The following is a 23,987-nucleotide window of genomic DNA, read 5'->3' on the forward strand; positions in this document are numbered from 1 at the left end:
AGTGATGGAATAGAAAACCTTAAGTGTTCCTGGAGCTCTGATCAGTGGAACAATTTAATTAAAAAACAATCAGGTAACTAGAAAAACTTTATCTTCTCAGGATCATAATTAATTCTGACAAAAAAAATATAAATTCTTAAATAAAAAAAGTTGCCATTCCTTGAACAAGCATCCATTTTGTCACGATACGTTCAAACCTACTGCAATAGCTCCTCTAAAACTATAAAAGCTCCTACATTTCCGAAACAAATCAATAAAATTTATCTATAAATGAGGAGACAAATTCTGCATGAAGCAGGAGAATAGAACGAGCTAGCGCTGGAGCTGAAGCAAACGGCGGCGGCCGAGGGGAGGCCCGCCGCCGCCGCCGTGGTGGTGGATGGGGTCTGGTCCCGTCGGCACTTGTCTCGCCGACGAAGATTCCGCTGCGCCCGGCGCCGCCGTCGAGTTCGCGACCGACTGGAATATTCTTCGACTCTCCTCTTCGTCTCCTTCCATTGCTCGTACCTTTTACGTTTTTCACAAAAAAGATAAAATAAAATAAAGTATCGGATGCTATCTATCGACCGCGCAAAGCCACCAGCAATCTCATTTCTTACCTTGAACGACGCCGTCGCCGCCGCCGTCGACGTCGTCATCTTCTTGGCTCCTAAATCTGCATCGTTCATGCATTTGTCGAGAATTAGAACAAAGCAGTGATGTTCAATAAGGGAAAGAAGAAGCAGGCGCGCGTACTGGAGCGAGAAGCAAAGGCGTCGAGAGGCGAGGAGAGGAAGAGCACGGCCAGCGTAATCAGCCACAAGCTCGGCCTGGCCGCCATGAGCGAACTTGTAATGAAGCAGAGAGACAGGAAGAGGAGGAGGAGGTAGCAATTAATAAAAGGCTAATTTTTGTTTTAAAAAATTATCTTCTTTTTTCAAAATGCCCCTCTACAGAAAATCGACTGCCATGCTACGTAAAAATGAAGCCCAACAGTGCAACGGTATCGGAGCGTTCTGATGATTTTAGAAATTTATTTGGAGTGAAATGAATATTTCCGTGCCAGGAAGCAGCGAGAGAGAGAGAGAGAGAGAGAGAGAGAGAGAGAGGCGAGAGCCTCGCACGTGCGCGCCGGGCATGGCACGTGGCTGTTCGTGGGAGGCCGAGTGGCTTACGCGAACGAAGCATCTCCTGACGCCAGCACAGCTAGCGTTTCTCCCTCACGTTCACTCGTCCGGCCTATACTCGCTTTCTTATCCTCGCTTTTACTGGACAATATCTTGGGCCCCACCGCTGAGGTATTCCGGTAGCCCGCTGCGTTAGTTTGGACGCATTGGTCCCCACCCTTCCAATTAAATATACTCGATAATTTTATTTATTTTCACATATATTTTCACTATATTATCCATAACTTTAATTTAAATATATTCGAATTTCATTATTTTAAACTATACTTCTATTTTAAGACTCAAATTTCATTTTAAATAGAACTCAAATTTCATTTCAAATATCATATACATTTTTTAACTTTAACTTGAATATCAATATCTTTATACTAAATCCATAACATTACCGTGAATCATTAAATTCTAAACCCTAATATTCTTCAATAAAAGAGTGAAATTCATCCTTAACAATTCTATACGTCCGACGATCATATATAAAGAGATAAATAAAAAAAATTACAATTAGTTATTAGGACATTTCCAATAGAGGATATTTAATAGGGGATATTTCTTCAAATATCCCCACATATGGGATATTTGGGAAGAGATTGGAAATCACCGGGTAAGAAGTTTTGCCCGATGATTTCTAATCTTTTTTATTATAAAAAATAATATAATAATTAGAATTAAATAAAAAATGAAATAGTAGGCAAAGATCCATTAGGTTAGGGTAGTTATTGAGATATTTAATTATGATATTTGAAAGTAAAATATTTGATAGAAGGGACCAATAAATATTTGATTTGTAATATATTTCATTGTGAAAGTTAATATAGTAGAAAAATATATTTGATTGATGATGTGGATGTGAAGACCACTAATATTTAAAAATAGGACATTACCTTTGCCTTTATGGGAAGAGTATTACCTCGGTTTAGTTGAAATTTGACCTTTGCTCACTTTAACAAATCTGTCCCGATACTAATCTAAACCCTAATACTCTTTTTCAGCAAAAGGTGAAAACAGTCATCCCAATAGCTCCACACGATCGATCGACCATCTATGAGGAGGTAAATCGAGAAATTGTAGTTGGGATGAGACGATATTATCTCGATTTCGTTGAGATTCAATGTTTGTCTATTTCAATAAATCTGGTCCATCATAACCAAACTCGATTATATCTCGAAAGCCAAAACCCTAATACTCAATCTACCACTAAAATTAAGGGAGTGAAATTTAAACACTTAATTGTAACATCAAGCAAGCCAGCATTGCATTATTTTGATAGTAGACGTGAAGCATTCACAAGTCTAAAGAAGAGAAGAAGACAAGACAGACAAACAAACAAACAAACAAACCCTAAGAGATCAGTCCTTTCCAACTTTCATCCAACGGCAGAGGAGGCGTTGCTAGCCTCAATCAAGCCCCTGCAGTAGGGCTCCTCGCCGACGGCTTCTTTGGCTCCTCCGCCAGGAAGCTCTCAGGCTTCGCCGCCGTGTTCCTCGGTGGCTCGCCGTTGCTTCTCTGCTCCTCCTTGCGTGCTGCCGCAGAAGCTGCCTGAGTGAACTTCCGAGCTCCGACTTCCGCCCTGAGATCCTCCAAGGCCCTCTTCAGAAGAATGCCGTCAGACCGCAGGGCCTCCACGTCCCTGCGCGCAGCAAGGCGCGGGCGCCGGCATCTGCATCCTCGGCGGCGACTGGCTTCTTCGTCTCCGTCGAATGCTCTATCGTGATCTTGCTCAATGACAGAAGCGGGAGCTTGCTCAGAGAGATCGGACCTCTTGGATCGTCGAGCGCGGAGCGAAGCTCCGGCGGCACTCGGAGCCCCCACTTGAACCGGACGGCGGCGCGTTTGGGAAGATGGAGGACGCTCCTCGCGCTGACCTCGAAGCCGGAGAGGAGCCCGTTGATCCCGCCGCTTCCGCCGGTCGCGAGAGTGGATATGTCGATCGGGACGCCGCTGAGCTTCTTTCCGGAGTCGATCGGCTCGTGAGCGTGGAATTCTACGAACTTGGGATTTTTCTCATTGCAGAAGGCCGAGACCTTAACCTCCACGGCCGGAGGCGACTCGGCGGAGACGTCGACAGGCGCGGCGGCATCCACAACTTTCTTGATGGAGAAGTCGCCGAAATTGGGCTTGAAAAGAAGGGAGAAGGCGGGGCGGCCGCTCTGGAGACCGAACTCAGCGGACATCACGAGGGGGGAGTTTCCGCAGGGGGAGCCTAGGGTTCCGGTGCCGGTCTTGAGGATGAGCGAAAAGGGCTTTCGGTCATCGTGGGGACGGTAAGAGAGGCGGAGCGAAGGGCCGACGCGGAAGGAGGTGGCGATGTCGAAGCGAACATCTTGGAAGGATTCCCCAGCGCCGACGGCGAAGCCGGAGAGGAAGGGGAGGCCGAGGACGGCGACGGGGATCTTGGCCCGCACCAGCGGCGGCGCCTCCTCCCGGAACTTGATCGAAGCCTTCATCGGCGAATCGAAGGATGGAGCATCTGCTGGATCGATCGAGAAGGAGGCGATTGATCGGTGCAAGATCGGAGCCTTCGTCGACGCGGCGGAGGGATCGCTTCTTGGCCGAGCAGCGCGGATCAGGATTTACTAATTTTAGGGGGGTAATTAAAAGATGCTGAGGCCAATATTAGCCTCCTGCGGAAACAACTTACCAGAACGTTTACCTTACTGTCACTGGTCCGGACAGGATCGGGGCCCGCTTCCTTGCAAATGACTGGTAATTGGGTGGGATCAGGATTTTGGACGCGGATTCTTGGCGTTATCGGATCCGTTTAAGTTCAAATCCATTTATATGAAGGCAAATATGTCTCTCAAAGTAGGTCTCCACCTTTTGTCTTGAATTGAAGCATCGAATCGCTTTCCGTCCGATCGAACCAAAGCATCGAACCGTCCTCCTCCGTGAGCCCAAATCGAACTAAACCGTTACAAGAAGCCAAAGGTGTTACTTCACCATACAACCGTTGTACTCTTGTATGTTGTTTTAAATCTTAAGCACATTAAGTTCGTCAATTTAATGGCCCTAGAGGATTTGAATTCGTACTAAATGGACACGATTACACGTCTACTACTCGTCTCCTAAAGGTATTTAATGGTGAAGCTTGTGCTTGTCGAAATGTTAGTCATACTTAAAATAAAACTCACAAAAGAAGTGGCATTACAAAAGAGTAAGTGGAAGTATAAAAAAAGATCAAAAGTTCAAGAGAGATTTGCTATAGAATTCAATAGAAACTAGTAGGTAGTTGTTACACGTTGTATTAGAAGTTATATGTTAGGTTCCACACGCCCTAATCATGATTAGATTATGTTCATTTGAAATGTGATGAATATTATGAAATCTTCATCATTTATTTTATTTGTTGAAATATTATTTTAATCATGTTATAATTCAGAGAAGTAAAATCAAAATGATATAAAGTTATCATTGTAAAAGCTAGCAATTAGTTTTTACATGATCATAATAAAATATATTATTTAAAATGTAGTGGGTGTTATGAAGTCTTCATCGTTTGTTTTGCTCATTGAAATATTATTTTAATTAGGTTATCACTTAGAGAAGCAAAATAAAATGATATAAAGTCATTATTGTAGAATTTAGCAACTAACTTCTACAACATATAGAAGCTAGTTGCTAGCTTTTACACGATCAAAATGATATGTAAGAGTATTTTGGGCAATTCACATTAAATGGGATGTCTATTTAATTTTAATTGAAAATGAGATATCCATGATAATTTTGTAAATGATGGACGCCCTTTTGATTTTTGTCCAAAACTATTTCAAAGGCAAGTTAGATCTACCATGACACTATTTGCTAAACGATCACTCACTTTGAAATTCAAAAAAGGGATAGGAGCCACATGGCCAACTTGTTGTCCTCGCCACCTCAAACTACACTCACTTCCTTTCAAGTTCTTTCTCCACTCCAACACAACTTTCTTTCGATCGCTAACTCCCACTCCGTTGACTTTTGTCACTCAAACCAAACCAATCAATTCTCACCCACTTCGAAAATTTTATTCGATCGTTAATTTAATAATTTTCTTATAGTGTACTTTATTCAAGTTCCAATAGTCATAAAGCTAAGTTTCCCTCTAACCTATTTCATCTAAACTCTTTCCAAATCATTCAACACCATCCAAGCTTTCCAAATTGAAGTCTAAAACAATAGAGTAGTAACCCAAGAGTTATATATTTATTATAAATTTATTTATATTATCAAGTGTATTTTCAAAAAATCATTTTATTTTATTTTATTTTCTAAATTAATTGATTAATTATTGTTATTTGATAAAGGAATTGACTTGAACAATTATTCAAGTGGATGGATTCCATATGTTGGCCACATGTTTTGTTTTTGATGTGACACTATTAAGTCAAATTGTCACTATTGAGGAATAACTTTTACTTTTTTGGATCATTATTTTTTCCACTATTGATAACTTATATTGATAATTAAATTCAATTTTTTAGGGATTATGTTTTTTTCCTAAAGAAATTTTATGGGAAGGTCAATTTTCATTTAGAATTTTTTTAGTAAAAAAAAATACAAAGAATGGTTTTAAATAATATAATTTTTATAATTTCTTTGCAATAAGTTTGATAACAATTCTAGAATAATTTGTACACAAGATAAATAAAATATAAATATATAGACAATTATGATTAAAACATTGTCTAGGATAAATATAAACAATTATATTTTTTATGGCTTATTATCTTTTTAGAAATTTTCATTTGAAGCTATTACACTACGTTGTTTCGACAAGAGCAAGAGTGAACTCATACGTTGTTTCGATAAGACTATAGACTATGTTTTCATAGAAGCTATTACACTATCCCTCGTTATGCAAGTTGGAAGAGTTTTGCCCTCGGGATAATAGTGGAGTGGCAATCACCTTCTCAGTTTCTCAGATATTTAAGGATTGAGTTCTAGCTTTAGTAAATTAACGGATAAATTTTCCTTAATAAGATGTTGATTGAAAACGCTGGATTGATAGGTCACCAGCTACGAGCGCTTCCTGATTTACTCTGATGATCGGTGAAAATTTTTCATGGGACCTAACAGATCACCTTCAAAATTAATCAACATAAATTGGATATCCAGTGCCAACTAAAAAAGTTGGAAGAATTTCAAAATTACATTTAGTTTCACTTTTTATAGTATAAATTAGTAATTTTAGTTTTAAATTGATTTTATAAAATAAAATTTTAAATTAAAACATATTAAAAAAAGATTTATTAAATTAAATTAAAAAATTTTATTGGGCAACAATTAAAAGGATGCCTAATTCATATATATATAAAATTAAAATAACATCCCATTGTATTTCCATAGCTGTTTAACATATTAAAATGAACTGCTTCAACTTATAAAAATATTATCTATAACATTTTTATATAATTTTTTTATCAATTTAATTAAAATTATTATACAGTTATGTAATAGCTATTATAACAATATAGCAACCATTATATACCTATTAAAATATTATAATAATTATTTAAATAGCTATTAAAGAGATTTCCATTCGGTTGAAATGATTTTAATTAAATTATTAAAGAGTTTTTTAATATAAGGTACTCTTTGTATAATTTGTTGACTAAGTTAAACTAAAAAAATAATAATTTATTTTAAGTTTATGATTATATATTTTAGCAACTATTTTATAATCTACTCGAATAAGAATATTTTTGAAATAAGAAATATGATGAAAATGTTGTTTAACTTTCTTTACAAAAAAATAGGGCCTTTTTAATTTTTGTCCAATTCTATATAAATCAAAAGGGTATATTTTCAGATACAAATAAAAAGAGGGTGTTTCAGATAAATTCATAAAATTTAATATTATTTAATTGCAGATCAGACGTTGACTGGCACGCGCTGGAAGAGACGGACGAGAAGCAAAAGGACGGCTGTCTCTCGCAGGCTACAGGGCGCATCGTACGGTACGGGCGAATCGGACGGCTCAGATTTGACTATCTTTTCGGGTTTGGTCGTACGGAGCCGGTTACGAGGCCGTAACAGAAATTAATTACGGTAATAATGATTCTTAATTACTCCTCAGAATACTAAAACGTTTTCCCTTTGCTCGCGACCCGCCCGCCTTTCCAGCCAATCGTAAAGCTACACCGGTACGATGACTCCGTGGGGCCCACTTTTGGTGCGTTTTGTGTGACTAGTTTCGCGGCCGGCAATTACTCCTCTTTTTATTTTATTCTTTTTATTTAATTTTCTTTTAAGCAAAATTTCATAACGCCCCCTCTAAAATATTTCGGCTTTGTTTTTTTTATATTATCTATTTTATTGCCCGACAAGATATATTTTATATGATCATTAATCTTAATGAGAAATGATATACTGCACGATTCATATTGCGCGACCCCGTGAATTACACAGTCGATCCATCACCGCTACCACTACTCCTGCCCCGTTGCACCATCCAGCCCCAGACCGTTGGCCGGGGCACGATCAACGTGTAAAGTCCCTAAGGATGTCCGCATCTCTACAATGGTATGATATTGTTTATTTTGGGTCTAAATCCTCATGGATTTGTTCTTGGGTTCTTCCCAAAAGGTCTCATACCAATGGAGATACTTTCCATACTTTTAAACTCATGCCAATGGTATTTTGGATGTGAGACTATGTTTACACTCTTGCAACCCAACACGACGTGCCGCTCGTCGGCGCTTCGACCGGTGTCGGATTCGGATCGGATTGTGGTCGGAATCCGACGTAATTTGGTCGGAATTCGATCGCAATTTTATCAGAAACACGGTCGATAGTGGCGCGCGCTGTTTTCGATCAAATCGCGACCGGCTATCGGTCGTGTTTTCGGCCAAATTGCATCAGATTCCGACCACAATTCGATCGGAATCTGACGTCAGCCGACGCGCCCGTGAACGGCACGTCTATTGCGCTCAGGTCGACGACCGACGGTGACCGGCGACAGCGGCGACAGCGGCGGGAGGTCGAGGTGGAACACTATGTATTTCCACATTTGGACGGTCAGATTTGACATGTGATCACGTGATGGACGATGGATCCCGTGTCACTCACGAGTGCGCAGAAAATCATCGCACGGTATATCAAATCTACAATCTTAATATGGGATATTTATTTTTGGGTGAAAATTCCAAAAAAAAAAAAAGTGCCATTCTTTAGTTGAACGTGTGTGTGTTTTTTTTACTTTTTCGATTTAAATAAAATTGAAGTGGTTTTTTGTGGTGCAGGAAAATAGAGGGGCTAATTAGTAAAAGTGAATTCCGGAGGTCACATCGAAATAATGCCCCGCAGTGGGCTTTCCTTTCCGTGCGGTTCTTATATCTTGCCCTCGCTCTTCGCGTCTTATTACGTTCCTGCCACGCCGCCTCTTGCTGGAGAAAGAGAGCGAGAGAGAGAGAGAGAGGAGAGGTCCAACCAGAGAGAAGAAGAGGTCAACATAGTCGTCCCAGTCTCCAGATCTGTTCTTCCCTGCGGTCCTTTGCGCAGCAACTTCGTTTCGTGGTGAGAGAGAGCGGTTTCAAGCTTCCGATCTATGTTGGTCTTGAGAAGCGTGAGAGTTGGGTAAGTAGAACAGGTTCTTTCCGATGTTTTTGATTGGTTTTTGAGGGAATTTTGATGTTTTGATTCTGGTTGTTTTTTTATTTCTATGGTTTGCTTTGAAAAGCTGTCGCCTTTGTTGTTCTTGACGGATTATTGGTGCTTTTGTAGATTGGAATATGTGGAAGAATGGATCGGAGGTAGACCGTAGACGGTAGTGTTTTGACGATAAAGGTGGTGGTTTTTGTGGAGCGGTCGAGGGGGACTTAGGGTTCGTTTCATCTGGCAGAAATGGAGGGAGAGGTCGGTGCGCAGGTCGCTCCTCCTATCTTCTTTCACCACCACCAGACCCTTCCCGTTGCCCTCTGTGACGCTCCTCTTCTCGCGAAGAAGCGAGACTTTCCATGGAAAAGTTCCGTCTTTCAGCACAACCGACTTCCGGAGAACCAGGAGCACACGATGAACGCTTCCGTAGTGAATCCCGCAAGTAATTGGAATCCCAAGATGTGGAATTGGGACAGCGTGCGGTTCACGCCCACGCCTGCGTCCGACACCGCGGACGTCATCTGCCTTGGATCTCGGTCATCTTCCGCAGCCGCTGCTATTGCCGATCAGAAGAAAGGGGACGAGAGCTCGTTACTTGGAAGAAGTATGGAAGAGGAGGATGAAAGGCTAGTGCTGAAGCTAGGAGGCGGAGGATGCTTGGCAGAGGAGCCTGCTGCAAGGCCTAACAAGCGAGTCCGGTCTGGCTCGCCGGGGAGCAGCAACTACCCGATGTGTCAGGTTGATGATTGCCGCACGGATCTGTCGAGCGCCAAGGATTACCACAGGCGCCACAAGGTGTGTGAGGTGCACAGCAAGACTGCCAAGGCCCTTGTTGGGAACCAGATGCAGAGATTCTGCCAACAGTGCAGCAGGTAATTTCTTCCACCTCAAAATCTTATTTTTCAGTTTCCAGTTAGCATTAACCAGGTAAATTTCTGCTACAGGTTTCCTTTTGAGATTTTTTGAAATATGTGGAAAATCTGCCATGATATGCTTGGTGTTACAACTTAATCTTGATGGCTAGAAATAACAGGCTTATTTGCAATCGTAGATTTGCTGTGTTTAATTCTATCAATCAATTTTCAGAAAAAACTTGTATCTTTCTGATCTGTATGATTATGTTATTCAGATTCCATCCTCTTTCTGAGTTTGATGAGGGAAAGAGAAGCTGTAGAAGGCGGCTTGCAGGACACAATCGGCGCAGAAGGAAGACACAACCAGAAGTTGCTTCTCCTAAGCTACAACATAAGAACCAAGAAAATTCAGCAAGTGGGCATCTGGATATTGTTAACTTGTTGTCTATGCTTGCACGCTTGGAAGGCATGCCGTCTTTCTCGAAAGGGGTGCTAATATTTTGCTCTGTGATTTCTTTCTTTTGCTTCATGTATTACTACTGTGAATGCAGGTAACTCTCAAGACAAACAGACGAACGTTCCTCTGTTTGAAAGGGACAGCCTTGTCCAGTTTATCAGTAAATTAAGCGCTTCAAATAGTGGAAATCCTTCTGCCAGATCTTTGGAGCCTGGAGGTTTTGATTTGAACGTATCTCAAGATGCACCACTAGTCTCAATTGAGAAGTCGATTAAGGAAATTGGGGAGGTAAATTCTCCATCTGCCACCACTAAGCTACTGGCAGTTTTATCGGCAGCAATAGCAGCTACTACTGCTGCTGTCCCTGCAACTCTTTCCCAAAGGAGCAGTGAAAGTAGTGGCAATGATAAGGCTAAGGTTCAAAATGTTGAACCCTCTGGGGATGCTAATTCTCACAATAAATCAACCCATATGCATTCTTCAGTTGGTGTCTTGCCAGACAACCTCATCAGCAAATCTACAGTTGGTGCATGTCACCAGATAGTTCAGCAAACCCGTCAGAGCTTACCTTTGCAACTTTTTGGACCTGTTGAGTATGATAATCCTCCTGAACTTGGTTCTGCAATTAAATATTTATCATCTGAAAGTAGCAACCCTTTGGAAGAGAGATCTCCATCATCTTCTCCGCCTGTTACAAAGAAGTTGTTCCCTCTGCATTCAACATTGGAAAGCACAAAAGCTGCACAAGCACTAGAATGTAGGGAAGAAAATGCAACTGTCGAACTGAGTAGTATTAATGGTGGAAGTGCGCCGCTTGAGCTATTTAGAGTGTCAGAAATGCAAACAGAAAATGCCACAGCCCAGAGACTACCATCTCGAGGTGGTTACAAATCCTCTGGTTCAGATCACTCCCCATCTAGTTCCAACTCTGATGCTCAGGTAACATGCAATCTATTGCCGATGGTCTTTCAGGACATTTTTTGCATCTTATTTGCTTATTACACCTATGACTAAACAGGATCGGACTGGACGAATAATTTTCAAGCTTTTTGGCAAGGATCCAAGTAGTTTCCCTGATACCCTACGTTCTCAGGTTTGATATCCTCTAGAATTTTCTTTTACCAACAACTCGTGTACTACTTACATTTCCCTTTGTTACAGGTATTTAATTGGCTCTCACACAGCCCTTCAGATATGGAGAGTTACATCAGGCCTGGTTGCATAATCCTATCTATCTACTTATCAATGCCATCAGTTGCATGGGAAGAAGTCAGTGCTGTATTTTTTTTTCAATTTTTCTAACTTTTAGTTTGGTGTGGAGTATACTGGAAATTTGTTGGTTTTGCAGCTTGAAGATGATCTTCTTGAACGTGTTGTGTCACTAGTTCAATTTCCTGAAACTGATTTCTGGCGAAATGGAAGGTTTTTACTTCGTACAAATCGACAGTTAGTGTCACACAAGGACGGTACGATTTTTCAGTATTACTGTTATGTAACACATTCTTTGTTATATGTTTCAGTAATTTGAAGATTCAATGGAGTATATATGTTGAAGGAATAATATTTTGGGCTGCCATAATCAATGAGTTCTCAGTAATTTTATCTTCTCAAGTAGACAATCATATCATACCTATCTATTGCAGGGAAGATCCGCATATCTAGGACCTGGAAGGCATGGAGTGCACCGGAGTTGACATCTGTATCACCGGTTGCTGTTGTAGGTGGGCAGAAAACATCCCTTCTTCTGAAAGGTCGCAATTTGACTGTTCCTGGAACCAAGTGAGTTGAGCACTGCAATGTTTGAAAAGAAATGCTTGTACTAGCTCACTTATATTGCTCATATATTTCTTTCATTTCTATAGGATTCATTGCACTTATATGGGTAAATACATGTCAAAAGAAATTCTCTGCTCGACATATCCTGGCACCATATATGATGATTCTTGTGTCGAGAGGTTTGACTTCCCAGGAGGATCTCCTGAGGGATTTAGTCGATGTTTCATTGAGGTAACCACATTAATGTGGAATCAACTTGTCAAATTCAGTAGCTTCCCCCACTCTCAACTGATATTCGAATTACATGACCAGGTGGAAAATGGTTTCAAGGGGAACAGCTTTCCCGTCATTGTTGCCAATGTTAGCATTTGTCAGGAGTTGAGAACCCTTGAAGCAGATTTTGAGGATGCTCTCCTATCAGATGTCATCACAGAGGAACAAGCTAGTAATAGTCCCTGTTACAGGTCAAAGGAGGATAGTCTGCACTTCCTAAATGAGCTCGGTTGGCTGTTTCAAAGGACACAAAAATCATCGAGTCTCTCCTTTTCTAATTTCTCAAGTTCCCGGTTGAAGTACCTTCTGACCTTTTCAGTTGAACGTGATTGGTGCACTCTTATTCAAGCTCTTTTGGATATTCTTGTGGAAAGAAGCTTAAATGACGATGCGTTAAAACAGGAGTCACTAGAACTTCTTTCAGAAATTGACCTATTGAGCCGAGCAGTTAAGAGAAAGTGCAGGAAAATGGTAGACCTTCTCATCCAGTTTTATGTGATTCAAGGGAAAGATGCGACGAAGGTGTATCTTTTCTCTCCAAGCATGGCCGGACCTGGTGGGATTACCCCATTGCATATGGCTGCATCTATGCAGGACTCGGAGGATTTGGTTGATGCACTCACTAATGATCCACAAGAAGTAAGCTTCTCCTACATCTTACTACCTACCATTCTTCTCGTATACTCTTATAGAAAGAACCAAGCTGGAAGCAAATTAAAATTAGTCGTGCCAATCTTAGAATGCAAAGGTTCTAGCTGCATTTTCTCTAATAAATATATACTTCCATGTCTACTATTTTTAAAACCTTACAGGCATTTTCTCTAATCTGTTGGTCTCTGGTTTTGGTAGATCGGGTTGAAGTGCTGGACCTCGTTACTCGACGAGAATGATCAGTCCCCCTATATGTATGCATTGCTGAGGAACAATATTTCCTATAACAATCTGGTATTCAGGAAGCTTGGTGACAGGACAAATGGCCAAGTGACAATTCCAGTAAGAGATGGAGCAGTGGTAGGAGGATCAAGCAGGCAGGGTGCCCACGCTGTGCCGTCGATTTCTTGTGCTCAATGTTCCATGATTGGGGCTAGACAGCTTAGGCGATCCCCCCGGACCAAGGGGCTTCTTCAGCGGCCTTATGTTCACTCAATGCTTGCTATAGCTGCCGTCTGCGTCTGCGTTTGCTTATGTTTCCGCGGTTTACCACAGATTGGATCAGTAGAGCCATTCAAGTGGGAGAATCTAGACTTCGGCCCAAGGTAGCTGCCAAAGAGTAGTAGCAAGTCGCAGCTAAGAGTTAATTGTACAAATTCGAAGACACTAAATACTAGTCACAGTATAATCCTTCCACGCGGCACCTTCAACACTGCTCAACTCCCTCAATGCCCTTGTGGGTTCAGTAACAGGAGGGGGCGAAGAAGAGCAATGCAAAGCCTTGTTCGAGCATTTCGCGAGTAACCAAAGGAGGGAATTTTGGTAAGAAGAAATGCAAAATAAAGGCTCCCCCAGACTTCATATGTGAATAAAGGAGCACAGAATGATGGCCTTTGTGGATCTATCTATATCCTCTCTTTTTTTTCTTTCACAAGTTAGTAATTGTTGTTTTTGGAGACTTCATCAGTGAAACAAGTCCATGAGTTGTATCAGCAACAGATGAATCAACAGATAGGCACTGATATTCTTTGCTTTCTGAAAGCATTTATCTAGTGACACAGCAGGAGCTGAGTTGGTGGGCAACTGGAACACTTACACATCTCTTTCTCCCTTTGCATCTTTGTGTGGATGAGTGCAGTGCTGTGCTGTGCTGCTTTGCCCTGAGCCTTATCTGTTGGCCAGTTGATCATTGGTGGCACTAGAGAGTTGGTGGATTGGGAAAGAGAACATGTGTAGGGCCATGGCCATTGCCATGGCTCTTGAGATCATCAATGGTTGGAGGTACAAGTGCTCACCATGATTTCTCACGTTTTGTACCTTTTCAAAAGAAATAAATGTTCGTGTTGCATAGGGAGAGGAGAGTGTAAAGGGGAAGAAGGCATTGCTAATATTTAATGACAATGAGAAAGTAAGGTTTTATTGTGCCATTTCTTCACTTTGTGTACCTTTTTGTTGTTGAGAACTCAATGAGGGTAGTCTTGTTTTACATCTTGTGTATTTTTTTTATTTTATTATCTTTATTTTCGAAGAGAAGTCTGGTGCAACGATAAAGTTGTTGTGATCGGAAAGTCATAGGTTTAAGTCATGAAAATAATCTTTTGTTTGAATGAAATGAGTGGAATACGCATGAACCTGGTGCAAGCAATTTAGACGAAGGCAAATCTCTAATTTGAAACTCTTTCAAATAGTTTGAATCGGTTCAAGTTCTACTTTGTAAAATGATAAATACATTTTAGATCTTTGAAGCTTGCTTAGTACTACTTTATTGTTGTTTTAACAATTAATAAAAAAATTATTTCTAACCATGTTTTATTTTGTTTTTTTATAAAAAAGTAAAATCCATCATCCTATCGGTCCCACAATCATTTATGAGGCGGTAAATCGAAAAACTGCAATTGACTACGATAAAAAAAGATATTATCTCGATTTCGTCGAAATTCGAACCCTATCCTCTTTTGCAATTCTGTTCCGTCGTAACCAATTCAACAGAGTACACAATAAATTCGGTGAAGGCATAACTGAGTTATTTAGATTAGCTGAGTGGGGCCGTTGCAGTGAATTTGTTCTTGATGTTTAACTTGTGAGCTGAGCCACTTTCATATGCGGGTTAAACCATATCAACATTAGCCTTTGGCCCGCAATGGAAGAGAAGATAGTTTGTCTTCCATTCACTTTCATATGTAGTGGATTGATACTTAATGGCCATTGTAATGCTCCTTGTGAAGAGGAAGACACCTACCTTCTTTTCTTTTCGTCGGCCATGGTGACATTGTGTTGATATAGCCGTAAGATGGAGATCGAGAAGAAACATTTGTCGTCTTCTTTCGCGATATTGACCTTGTGTCAATGTAGCCATGGGAGGTAGATGATGAAAGAACACTTACCTTTCTCTTTGTCAATAGTGGCATTGTGTTGATGTAGCCATGGGAGGGAGATAGAAAAGAACTACTTAACCTACTTCTTTGGCCACCATGATCTTATGTCGATGTAGCTATGCGAGGGAGACGAAGAGCGATACGATATTCAATATCGCTCGACATTGAAATGGTTATTTGATTATATAGGCGCGATAACCTAGCAATGGTATAGCAAGGATTTGATGGCAATCTATAAAGAAGAGAAATATCAAACTGGCAATCATGTTAACAAATTGCTCTACTTAACTCATGGGATTCACAATGCTAAAATGAGTGTCTTCTCAAGGAGAGTAAAGCATCCCAGTGTCGAAAATTTCCAGCAAAACTCAATGGATTCTATGAGATGGAGAATGCATTAGTTTCGGAATGGGGATTGGTTGTCGAAAGGCAGTTCGATAGATGTGGCATTTCCATAAAACTCTTCCAAGTTGTAGAAAGCTCGCTGCTGGGGAAGAAATATGTGAACTACTACATCACCTGAAGGTTTAACCAGAAAACAGGTAAGCGAAAAAAGGAACCTTTTCGTCAAGAAAACAACTAAACATTGGTTCAGATAGCTAAAAGCATAGAATATCAAACATGATTTCTTACTCGGTGTATGTAATTGCATTTACATTATAACATAAATGACAAATAAAGTTTCAAGTCAGTCTACATGATTTAATCCTCCTATATTTATTCGCTAAGACTTGATCCATCCCTTTGGTTTAGTCTCTTTTACTAAGTCTATATAGATTTTGTGCGTATATTATTAATATATATATATATCGCTTGTACTAAATCTAATCTTTTATTTTTTACATGGTATCAGAGTCATTATCGATCCTCATCTAATCATCGCACACATGACCTCCTCTACCTCTCGTGCCTTCCATACTACTTCCTCTTTTGTATCCTTCATACTCGTCTCCCACCTAGTCCTTCGTCGTAGTGCATGCCACCCGCAACTTCATGCCATGTCATAACACCTCACATCATCCACCATGGCATCCTGCTTCATCGAAACACCTTACGTCACCTACTGTGACTACTTACTCTACTGTGCAACACTAATAGCGATCTATACCGACCAATATGTGCCTTGAGAACATCTCGACTCATGTCATACAAATGGTTAAAGGGTCCATCTCTTACATCCCTCTTGAGCAGAGATTGATCGATGTCAAACCATCCAAAGTGTCTCTCGTTGTTGCCCGTTCATCAATCATCCAAGCAAAGAACGACCAGAGTGCTTTCGATGTTGCTCACCTAGTACCATATTGTTAGAAGTTTCAAGGGTTGTATTTTCATCTACAACAAAGAACCCTTCAGCTACAATCTATTTCTTCAAATGAACACCAGACAAACATCTTAAACTAACTTTATTAAATTACAACATAAATTCAAGCTTATCTCAACCAAACTGCCTTGAGTTTATGGAGATGTTAAATAAAATTTCAACTGAGTATATACAACTTAATCCTCCTTGATTTAGTCTATACGACTTAATCCACCATTGATTAGACTCTTGTATTAACCAAATCTGTATAGAATTTATTCGTGTCGCTTGTACCATAACATATTTATTCATTTTTCTATTTGTAAATACAATCTTTTGTTTTTCTACAATATAAACTGTATCTAAAGCAGATCAAGAAAAAGAAATCAGAAAATAAATTCAGATGCAGAACTGGAGTTAAAGACACATAAAAAAATAGATTTTTTTCAAGACGCATTGAATGATGAATCACATAAGATCAGTCAGTGCAGCAGACTTACCAAAGTCTAGTAAAGTCCACGAGTTGGGTTTCGTATCACCAGAGGCATTTTTGTTAAATTGCTTCTCAGCTGTGTCTCGTATCCTTGACCTAAATTACATAACACCAAAAAATGGTTTAAGCACCAGAAAAATATATTATTGTTTGCAGCTCATCGGCAGATACGATATACATGACTTGATTTACTTAGATGGCACACTTTTTGTTCTTTGATGAGTAAAATGTAGAGTGTGAAAACTACTTGAGACAGAATGTTGCAGATACTCTACAAGGGAAAAGATATGTACCCAATTGCGTCAATTTGAGGACGAGAAAATGCTGTAACAATGATAAAGAATCGAGTCCAATAGACCAGAGGCTTTACGAAGAGAACACGAATATCAGCAGCTTTTACATCATTGGCAACTTTAGCCAGAGTCACAGCAACTGCAGAAATGGCATTCGTTTGAGTCATTGACAAATCATCTACACACTTGAGGTAAAATACAATTTCACACAAATGTGACAAACTAAATCTGCTATAACTTGTTCCTGATTTGAGATATGTTCATTTACATTAACATGGAAAGTAACATGTGCTGCAGGCTGTAATGTAGGTGCTACTTGGAGTTGGTCACATGTTTCTTCGCCAAGAATGGCGCTTTGCAACACAATCTATCTTGTCGACAAGAGCATCCAAATGCCATTTTAGCAAAATTAAGTAAAATTTGAAGAAAATGAAGTTGAATTTATTACAACCAAAATTGCAAAAATTTCTACCAAAAAAACTATTCACTGATTAGCTAATGAAGCCTGTGGCATATCTTAACTACTATAACTGGAGTCAATATATCCAACATAAAGTTTGGAATGCATTAAAGATATTAAAGAACAGATTTCTGAATCGATTACATTCATATATTTCAGAGCATAGGTTCCTATGGTTGCAAGCCTCTAAATCATGTCGTTGCACTTCAGATGCGGATATTTTGAATGATATCTCTTAATATTCAACTGTGCTTTGCTAACTTAACTGTACATTTTATGATTTATAATATCTGTTTCTATAATGCCACTGCATTCAATTAGAAAAATAAAATTAGCTCTGCCAATACATGGAGTGCAGAAACACTTCAGCTTCGCCTAACCTAACAACTAATTAGTCCAAGATCAACATAGAGAATATCAATGTGATCTATAAAAAAAATCAATATGGTCTAACAATTACTAAGGATAGCTAGAACAATCTATTATTGAGATGAATCAAATTAGGAGCATAGCAAAATCCAACATTAAAAAAAAAAGTTGAAAGATTGAACCACCAATAAACATCAACATGACGAATCTAACAAACTTCATGTAATGAAACCCTTGTTTAGTCTTTGCCAACTTTAAACATCCGAGACAACTGGCTCAAAGAAAAGTTGAATGAGATGGGATTTACAGGACAAGCTTTCAGCATCATCATCTGCCTCCGAAATTGGGCGCTTTTGGTCGGTGCTTCTATATACCACCTTGCCATACTTCTTGAACAAATCGTCGAACATGTCGTCTGTGTCACCTCCGCTCACTCCCTGCAAGGGAACGCACAAGGGATAAACCAAAAATGACAATTTACAGGAACAATCTTTCACCTTGTGGACTAAAAAGAGAGAAAGATGACTCCTTTTGCTCGTTTCGACGAGGGATGGCAGGATGAGAGAGCAGAAAAAAGGGGCGTACGTGATCGGGACGCCTCTGACAATGAATGGTACGGAGACAGAAAGGAAAGTGTCGGTTGAGTTTGAGGTTAGGGCATCGGCTCCTCGTTATCACCACCGGCGTCGCCCTCAGCGAGTCGAGGGCAGGGGGCTTATGGATCTGTGCGGAGGAAGGGAGCACTGCCAATGCCTGCATGCTATGCCGTATTCGATGGCTGACTTCCAATTGATCGGAAGATTGGAGGAGCTGCAGCAGCAGGCGCCGGCAGCAGGCGGCGGCACGGCCGCCAGCGACCGCGGAGGCGGCGGAGATTTAGGAGGACGAGAGAGGAGACGGCGAGTTCACGGATAAAGAGGATAAAGCGAAAATATCTCGGATATAGAAAATATTCCTCAAATATATTTCAATTATTACGAAATTTTTCTACCAAAAATCTTAAAATTTTTCGGGGCGTTTGGTTTAATTTTTTTTTTTTATTTTTTTATTTCCTGAAAAAATAAAAAAATAAATTTAGTATGATATATTATTTTTTATTTTTTAAAAAAATTAAAAATATATATTTTGATTTATTAATATAAAAAATTATAAATAAAATAATTTTTAATAAAAAAACCATCTTATTTATGAAAAAGAAAAAAAATCTAGAATAGGTCAAATCTAATATTCTAATATGTAATATAAGAAAATACCTCACTACCATTATTTATCGAAAAAACGAAAAGGATCACATGTAGGGGAGGTTGCAGCGTCGGAGAGAAAAAGAGTTGTGCAATAAGGTTGCTATGCCGGGGGAGAAAAAGAGTTGTGCGATGGAATTACGACGTCAGGTGAGAAAAGGAGTTGTGCGATGAAATTGCAACGTCGAAGAGAAATTTAAAATTGTGTGATCAAGGTTAGAGCGTGTGATGTTACTGTAACCATGTTTTTGCCTTTTTATTTGCTAACAATTATTTTAAATTACATAAAATAATTTTTAGAAAAATAATTTTTTTTTAGTATTTGAGGATTTTGTTCCTCACTTTAAAAAAAAAATCTTTAATCGGTGGGAGAGAGTAGAAATAGGAGGCGGTTTTTTCACATTTCCATAAATAGAACAAACCTTTTTTAAAAAACAAAAATGGCAGCAAAATACAGTTGCAAATTATGTGGAATTTGGCGCCATGAACAACTAACTATAACCGTTTCTTCCTCTCCTCCCCTCTCTTCCTTCCCGCCCGACACCGGGAGGGGATCGGAGAGAGGCGCATGCGCCGCCGGAGAATTGAGTCGATGAGAAAAATGGAGGCGGTGGATTGGTTCATCTTCCTCGCCCTCTGCGTGGCCTGCGCTGTGGAGTCGGCAGCGCCGGCGCCGGCGCCTTTCGCCCCCGCGGACAACTTCCTGCTCGACTGCGGCGCCACCTCCGGCGCCGCAATGCCTGACGGCCGAGTGTTCATGACCGATGAGCAGACCGCCCCGTTCCTCGCTGCCGATGATGAAGTCCGCGTCTCGGTCCCCTCCGCCCCCGGCGTCTCCTCCCCTCTCTACCTCTCCGCCAGGATCTTCCATGGCGAATCCGCCTACAGCTTCACCCTCGCTCGCCCTGGTTGGCACTGGCTCCGCCTTCATTTCTTCCCCCTCGACAACGCCGATTCCGATCTCTCCGCCGCCGTCTTCTCCGTCTCCACCGATGATCTCGTCCTCCTCCATAGCTTCTCCGTCGACGATCCCTCCAAGTGGGTCCTCAAAGAGTACCTCGTCAACGCCACCAGCCCCAACCTCACCCTCAGCTTCTCCCCGCTCCAAGATTCCGTCGCTTTCGTCAACGGCATTGAGGTCGTCTCCGCCCCCGACGCGCTCGTCCCTGACACCGCCTCCACCATCGCCCCCGTCGGCGACATCGCTGGCCTCTCCCTCTACGCCTACCAGGTGGCGTACCGCATCAACGTCGGCGGCCCGCCCATCACCTCCGCCAACGACACGCTCGGACGCTCCTGGGCTCCCGACGAGCCCTTCCTCCACTCGCCGGCGGCTGCTGAGAACGTGTCCGTCTCCGCCGGCATCATCAAGTACCCGGAGGGCGTCACGCCGCTCATCGCGCCCAACTCGGTCTACGCCACCGCCGTCAATATGGGAGACGCCGGGGTGGCGAATCCCAAGTTCAACGTGACGTGGCACTTCGCCGTCGACCCCGCCTTCGCCTACTTCCTCCGCCTCCACTTCTGCGACATTGTTAGCAAATCCCTCAACGACCTCTACTTCAACGTGTACATCAACGGCCAGATGGCGATATCTGGCCTCGACCTCTCCACGGTCACCGGAGCGCTCGCTACGCCGTACTACAAAGACATCGTCGTGAATGCTTCGGTAGCGACGGACCGGATCACGATCCAGATCGGCCCGACGAAGGAAGGCACTGGCAGAGTCGATGCTCTGCTCAACGGCGTTGAGATTCTTAAAATGAGCAACTCGGTGAGGAGCCTGGACGGAGAGTTCGGGGTCGACGGTTCGAAGGTCGACGACGGCGGCGGGAAATCAAAGGGCGTGGTGGCGGCGGTCGGGTTCGCCATGATGTTGGGCGCTTTCGCCGGCCTCGGCGCGATGATGGTGAAATGGCACAAGCGACCGCATGACTGGGAGAGGAGGAGCAGCTTCTCCTCCTGGCTGCTGCCTGTTAACACCGGGAACAGCTTCGTGTCGTCGAGCAAAGGCTACGGCCACGGCTACAGCACGCACAAGAGCAGCGGCTTCACCTTCTCCTCCACCGCGGGCCTCGGCCGCTACTTCTCACTGGCGGAGCTCCAGACGGCCACCAAGAACTTCGACAAGAACGCGGTGATCGGCGTCGGCGGCTTCGGGAACGTGTACCTCGGCGAGCTGGAGGACGGCACGAAGGTGGCCGTGAAGCGAGGAAACCCGCAGTCGGAGCAGGGGATCAACGAGTTCCAAACAGAGATCCAGATGCTGTCGAAGCTCCGGCACCGGCACTTGGTGTCGCTCATCGGCTACTGCGACGAGAGCTCGGAGATGATCCTGGTGTACGAGTACATGGCCAACGGGCCCTTCAGGGACCATATTTACGGCCATGGCTTACCTCCCCTGACTTGGAAACAGAGGCTGGAGATTTGCATCGGGGCGGCGCGGGGGCTGCACTACCTGCACACCGGCACGGCGCAGGGGATCATCCACCGCGACGTGAAGACCACCAACATCCTCCTCGACGACAGCTTCGTGGCCAAGGTGTCGGACTTCGGGCTGTCGAAGGATGCGCCGGGGATGAACCAGACGCACGTGAGCACGGCGGTGAAGGGCAGCTTCGGCTACCTCGACCCCGAGTACTTCCGGTGCCAGCAGCTGACGGAGAAGTCGGACGTGTACTCCTTCGGCGTGGTGCTGTTCGAGGCACTCTGCGCGCGGCCGGCGCTCGACCCGGCGCTGCCGCGGGAGCAGGTGAACCTGGCGGAGTGGGGGCTGCAGTGGAAGCGGAAGGGCCTCGTCGAGAAGATCATCGACCCCACCATCGTCGGCACCATCAACAAGGACTCGCTCAGCAAGTTCGTCGAGGCCGCGGAGAAGTGCCTGGCGGAGTACGGCGTCGACCGGCCGTCCATGGGCGACGTGCTCTGGAACCTCGAGTACGCGCTGCAACTGCAGGAAGCGAACCCGCCGGAGCCCGAGCAACAACAACTGACGCCGAAGGACGACGACACCAGCAAGGCGGCGGCGGCGGCGTCAAGCACGAACGCGGCGACGCCCATCAACCAGTCTCTGGAGAACTCGAGCACGGACATGGCGAACGAGCTCTTCGCGCAGCTCGCCGGAATGAAAGGACGGTGAAGGAGCTTTGTCTCTCTACCTGTACAATTAATTGGTCTGATTAAACTGTTGTCCCACAAAATATTATCGATTCATTAAAATTTATTGACAGGAAAAGATGAATAATTAATTAATAATTAATTAAATATTTTACATAGATGAGAATCGATAATAAAATTTCTATTAGAATCATCTACTTCTACAACTCTGCTCCGTTCGTAATCATCTACCTACTTACCTACTGTGCTTCAACAAGAGATGTTACAATTTTGAAACAAATTGCTAAGGAATTTTTTTTGTTAGTTTGATAGTATAAACGATAAGTAAAAATCAAAAGGACGTTCTACATTTATGAATCATCAAATGGATATATTCTCTTTTATAAAAATCATCAAATGAGCATCCTATCATTTATTCCAAGAATATCCTTACTTTCATGATTATTATTATAGCTATGATGTATGTGTTTTATGTATATGCTTGTGATACTATTTAGTATGTATTTGTTTTATTACATGAACATATTTTCTATATTTTCATAGCTTTTATATTATTTTTATTCTTTTAATTTGGAGAACTGTTCTTTGTGTATTTTTATTGATAGGATGTGAATTCGGAACTTAACTGGAGTCAAGAAGTCTTGGGAGTGTACATTCTAGCATGGTGCACAGTTTAATCGTGTTTCTTGACATGGTCTTACATCACTTGTGGAGCAACACAAGCAACGGAGTAACATTTGGACTTCCAACACCAAACATGGATAGGTCGTGTCCCTTGACACGGTCATGTTCCTTACTGTCATTTGACAAGGAGTTTCCAAAGCCAAACATTGTCTAGTCGTGTCTCCTGATACGATCGTGTTCGATCAACAATTGATGACTAGAAGCCAACACGACTAGATCGTATGTCCCAACACGGTTGTAATACGATTGCAACACTCTTAAGTTTTTTGAAAAATTTATTAATATTTAATAATTTTGAAGGTTATAAAAGAACTAAGAGGGTACCTGTTTGAGGTATCAAGGATTAGGGGATTCTCCCCTTCCCTATCGAGGGTTTCCCCATAACAAGGAACCCTAGATTCCATCCATCAAGAGCTTGGAGAACTTCTAAAGACAACGTCGACACCTACAATTGAGCTTTCTTATTCTTCTCTCTTTCATTGAGTTGTAGAATGTTTAATTCTATGTCTTCGGCTTGTATCTTTCATCTCCATATCCATGAAATAGTTTTCTTAATTCTAGGATTAAGGAGTAATCCGACAATGACTTGATAATTATGTGTTGATATTTATCTCTTTTATTGCATAATGTGTTGATCCTTGATTTAATTATTAGAATACTTAACATGTTAATAGCTTTTACCAGCATTAGCACTTACTTTGGAGAGAGAAGGAAGAATCGAAAGGCGAACTCCGATCACGAACCTATAACATCTAGATTTAAAATGTTATTCATGAAAGTAGTTCAAACCCTCTTGAAGATATCATTGGCTATCACATAGCTAAGAGGTTTACTCCAATTTAACATTACGAAGTAATGGTAGGAGTCTAGGGAATTGTGAGATTCTTGTGATAGATGCCTCCATAA

General features: G+C 41.9%; 4 protein-coding genes and 1 pseudogene across 5 annotated transcripts; 2 read left to right on the forward strand and 3 right to left on the reverse strand.

The window, feature by feature from the left end:
- Positions 1–312: 312 nt before the first annotated feature.
- LOC141834572 (uncharacterized) lies at positions 313–820 on the reverse strand. The gene is made up of 3 exons (XM_074721887.1): positions 736–820; positions 600–655; positions 313–507 (listed from the first exon to the last, which is right to left on the reverse strand). Exons 1-3 carry the CDS (start codon positions 818–820, stop codon positions 313–315), a joined length of 336 nt encoding a protein of 111 aa, XP_074577988.1.
- A 1,644-nt stretch (positions 821–2,464) lies between these two features.
- Positions 2,465–3,715, reverse strand: LOC141834936 (uncharacterized; annotated as a pseudogene).
- Positions 3,716–8,535: 4,820 nt separating this feature from the next.
- LOC141835311 (squamosa promoter-binding-like protein 15) lies at positions 8,536–14,235 on the forward strand. 2 transcript variants are annotated; one of them, XM_074722754.1, is made up of 11 exons: positions 8,536–8,717; positions 8,865–9,610; positions 9,868–10,058; positions 10,144–10,988; positions 11,068–11,142; positions 11,211–11,318; positions 11,398–11,515; positions 11,693–11,828; positions 11,912–12,056; positions 12,138–12,737; positions 12,948–14,235. In XM_074722754.1, exons 2-11 carry the CDS (start codon positions 8,985–8,987, stop codon positions 13,356–13,358), a joined length of 3,255 nt encoding a protein of 1,084 aa, XP_074578855.1. In that variant the 5' UTR covers positions 8,536–8,717; positions 8,865–8,984; the 3' UTR covers positions 13,359–14,235. The 2 variants fall into 2 exon arrangements, with proteins under 2 accessions (XP_074578855.1, XP_074578856.1); XM_074722755.1 differs by having other exon boundaries at positions 9,868–10,007.
- A 1,109-nt stretch (positions 14,236–15,344) lies between these two features.
- On the reverse strand, positions 15,345–18,866 carry LOC141835312 (protein Iojap, chloroplastic). Its single transcript, XM_074722756.1, has 5 exons — positions 18,625–18,866; positions 18,347–18,476; positions 17,211–17,349; positions 16,925–17,013; positions 15,345–15,643 (listed from the first exon to the last, which is right to left on the reverse strand). The coding sequence occupies exons 1-5, from the start codon at positions 18,796–18,798 to the stop codon at positions 15,522–15,524; spliced, it is 654 nt and encodes a 217-aa protein (XP_074578857.1). The 5' UTR covers positions 18,799–18,866; the 3' UTR covers positions 15,345–15,521.
- Positions 18,867–19,881: 1,015 nt separating this feature from the next.
- On the forward strand, positions 19,882–22,419 carry LOC141834516 (putative receptor-like protein kinase At2g21480). The gene has a single exon (XM_074721837.1). The coding sequence runs from the start codon at positions 19,882–19,884 to the stop codon at positions 22,417–22,419; it is 2,538 nt and encodes an 845-aa protein (XP_074577938.1).
- The last annotated feature ends 1,568 nt before the right edge of the window (positions 22,420–23,987 follow it).

Source organism: Curcuma longa, chromosome 9 (genome assembly GCF_044706935.1).
Source record: "Curcuma longa cultivar G26 ecotype Majalengka, Jawa Barat chromosome 9, ITB_CL_G26_1.1, whole genome shotgun sequence".
Lineage (NCBI taxonomy): Eukaryota > Viridiplantae > Streptophyta > Magnoliopsida > Zingiberales > Zingiberaceae > Curcuma > Curcuma longa.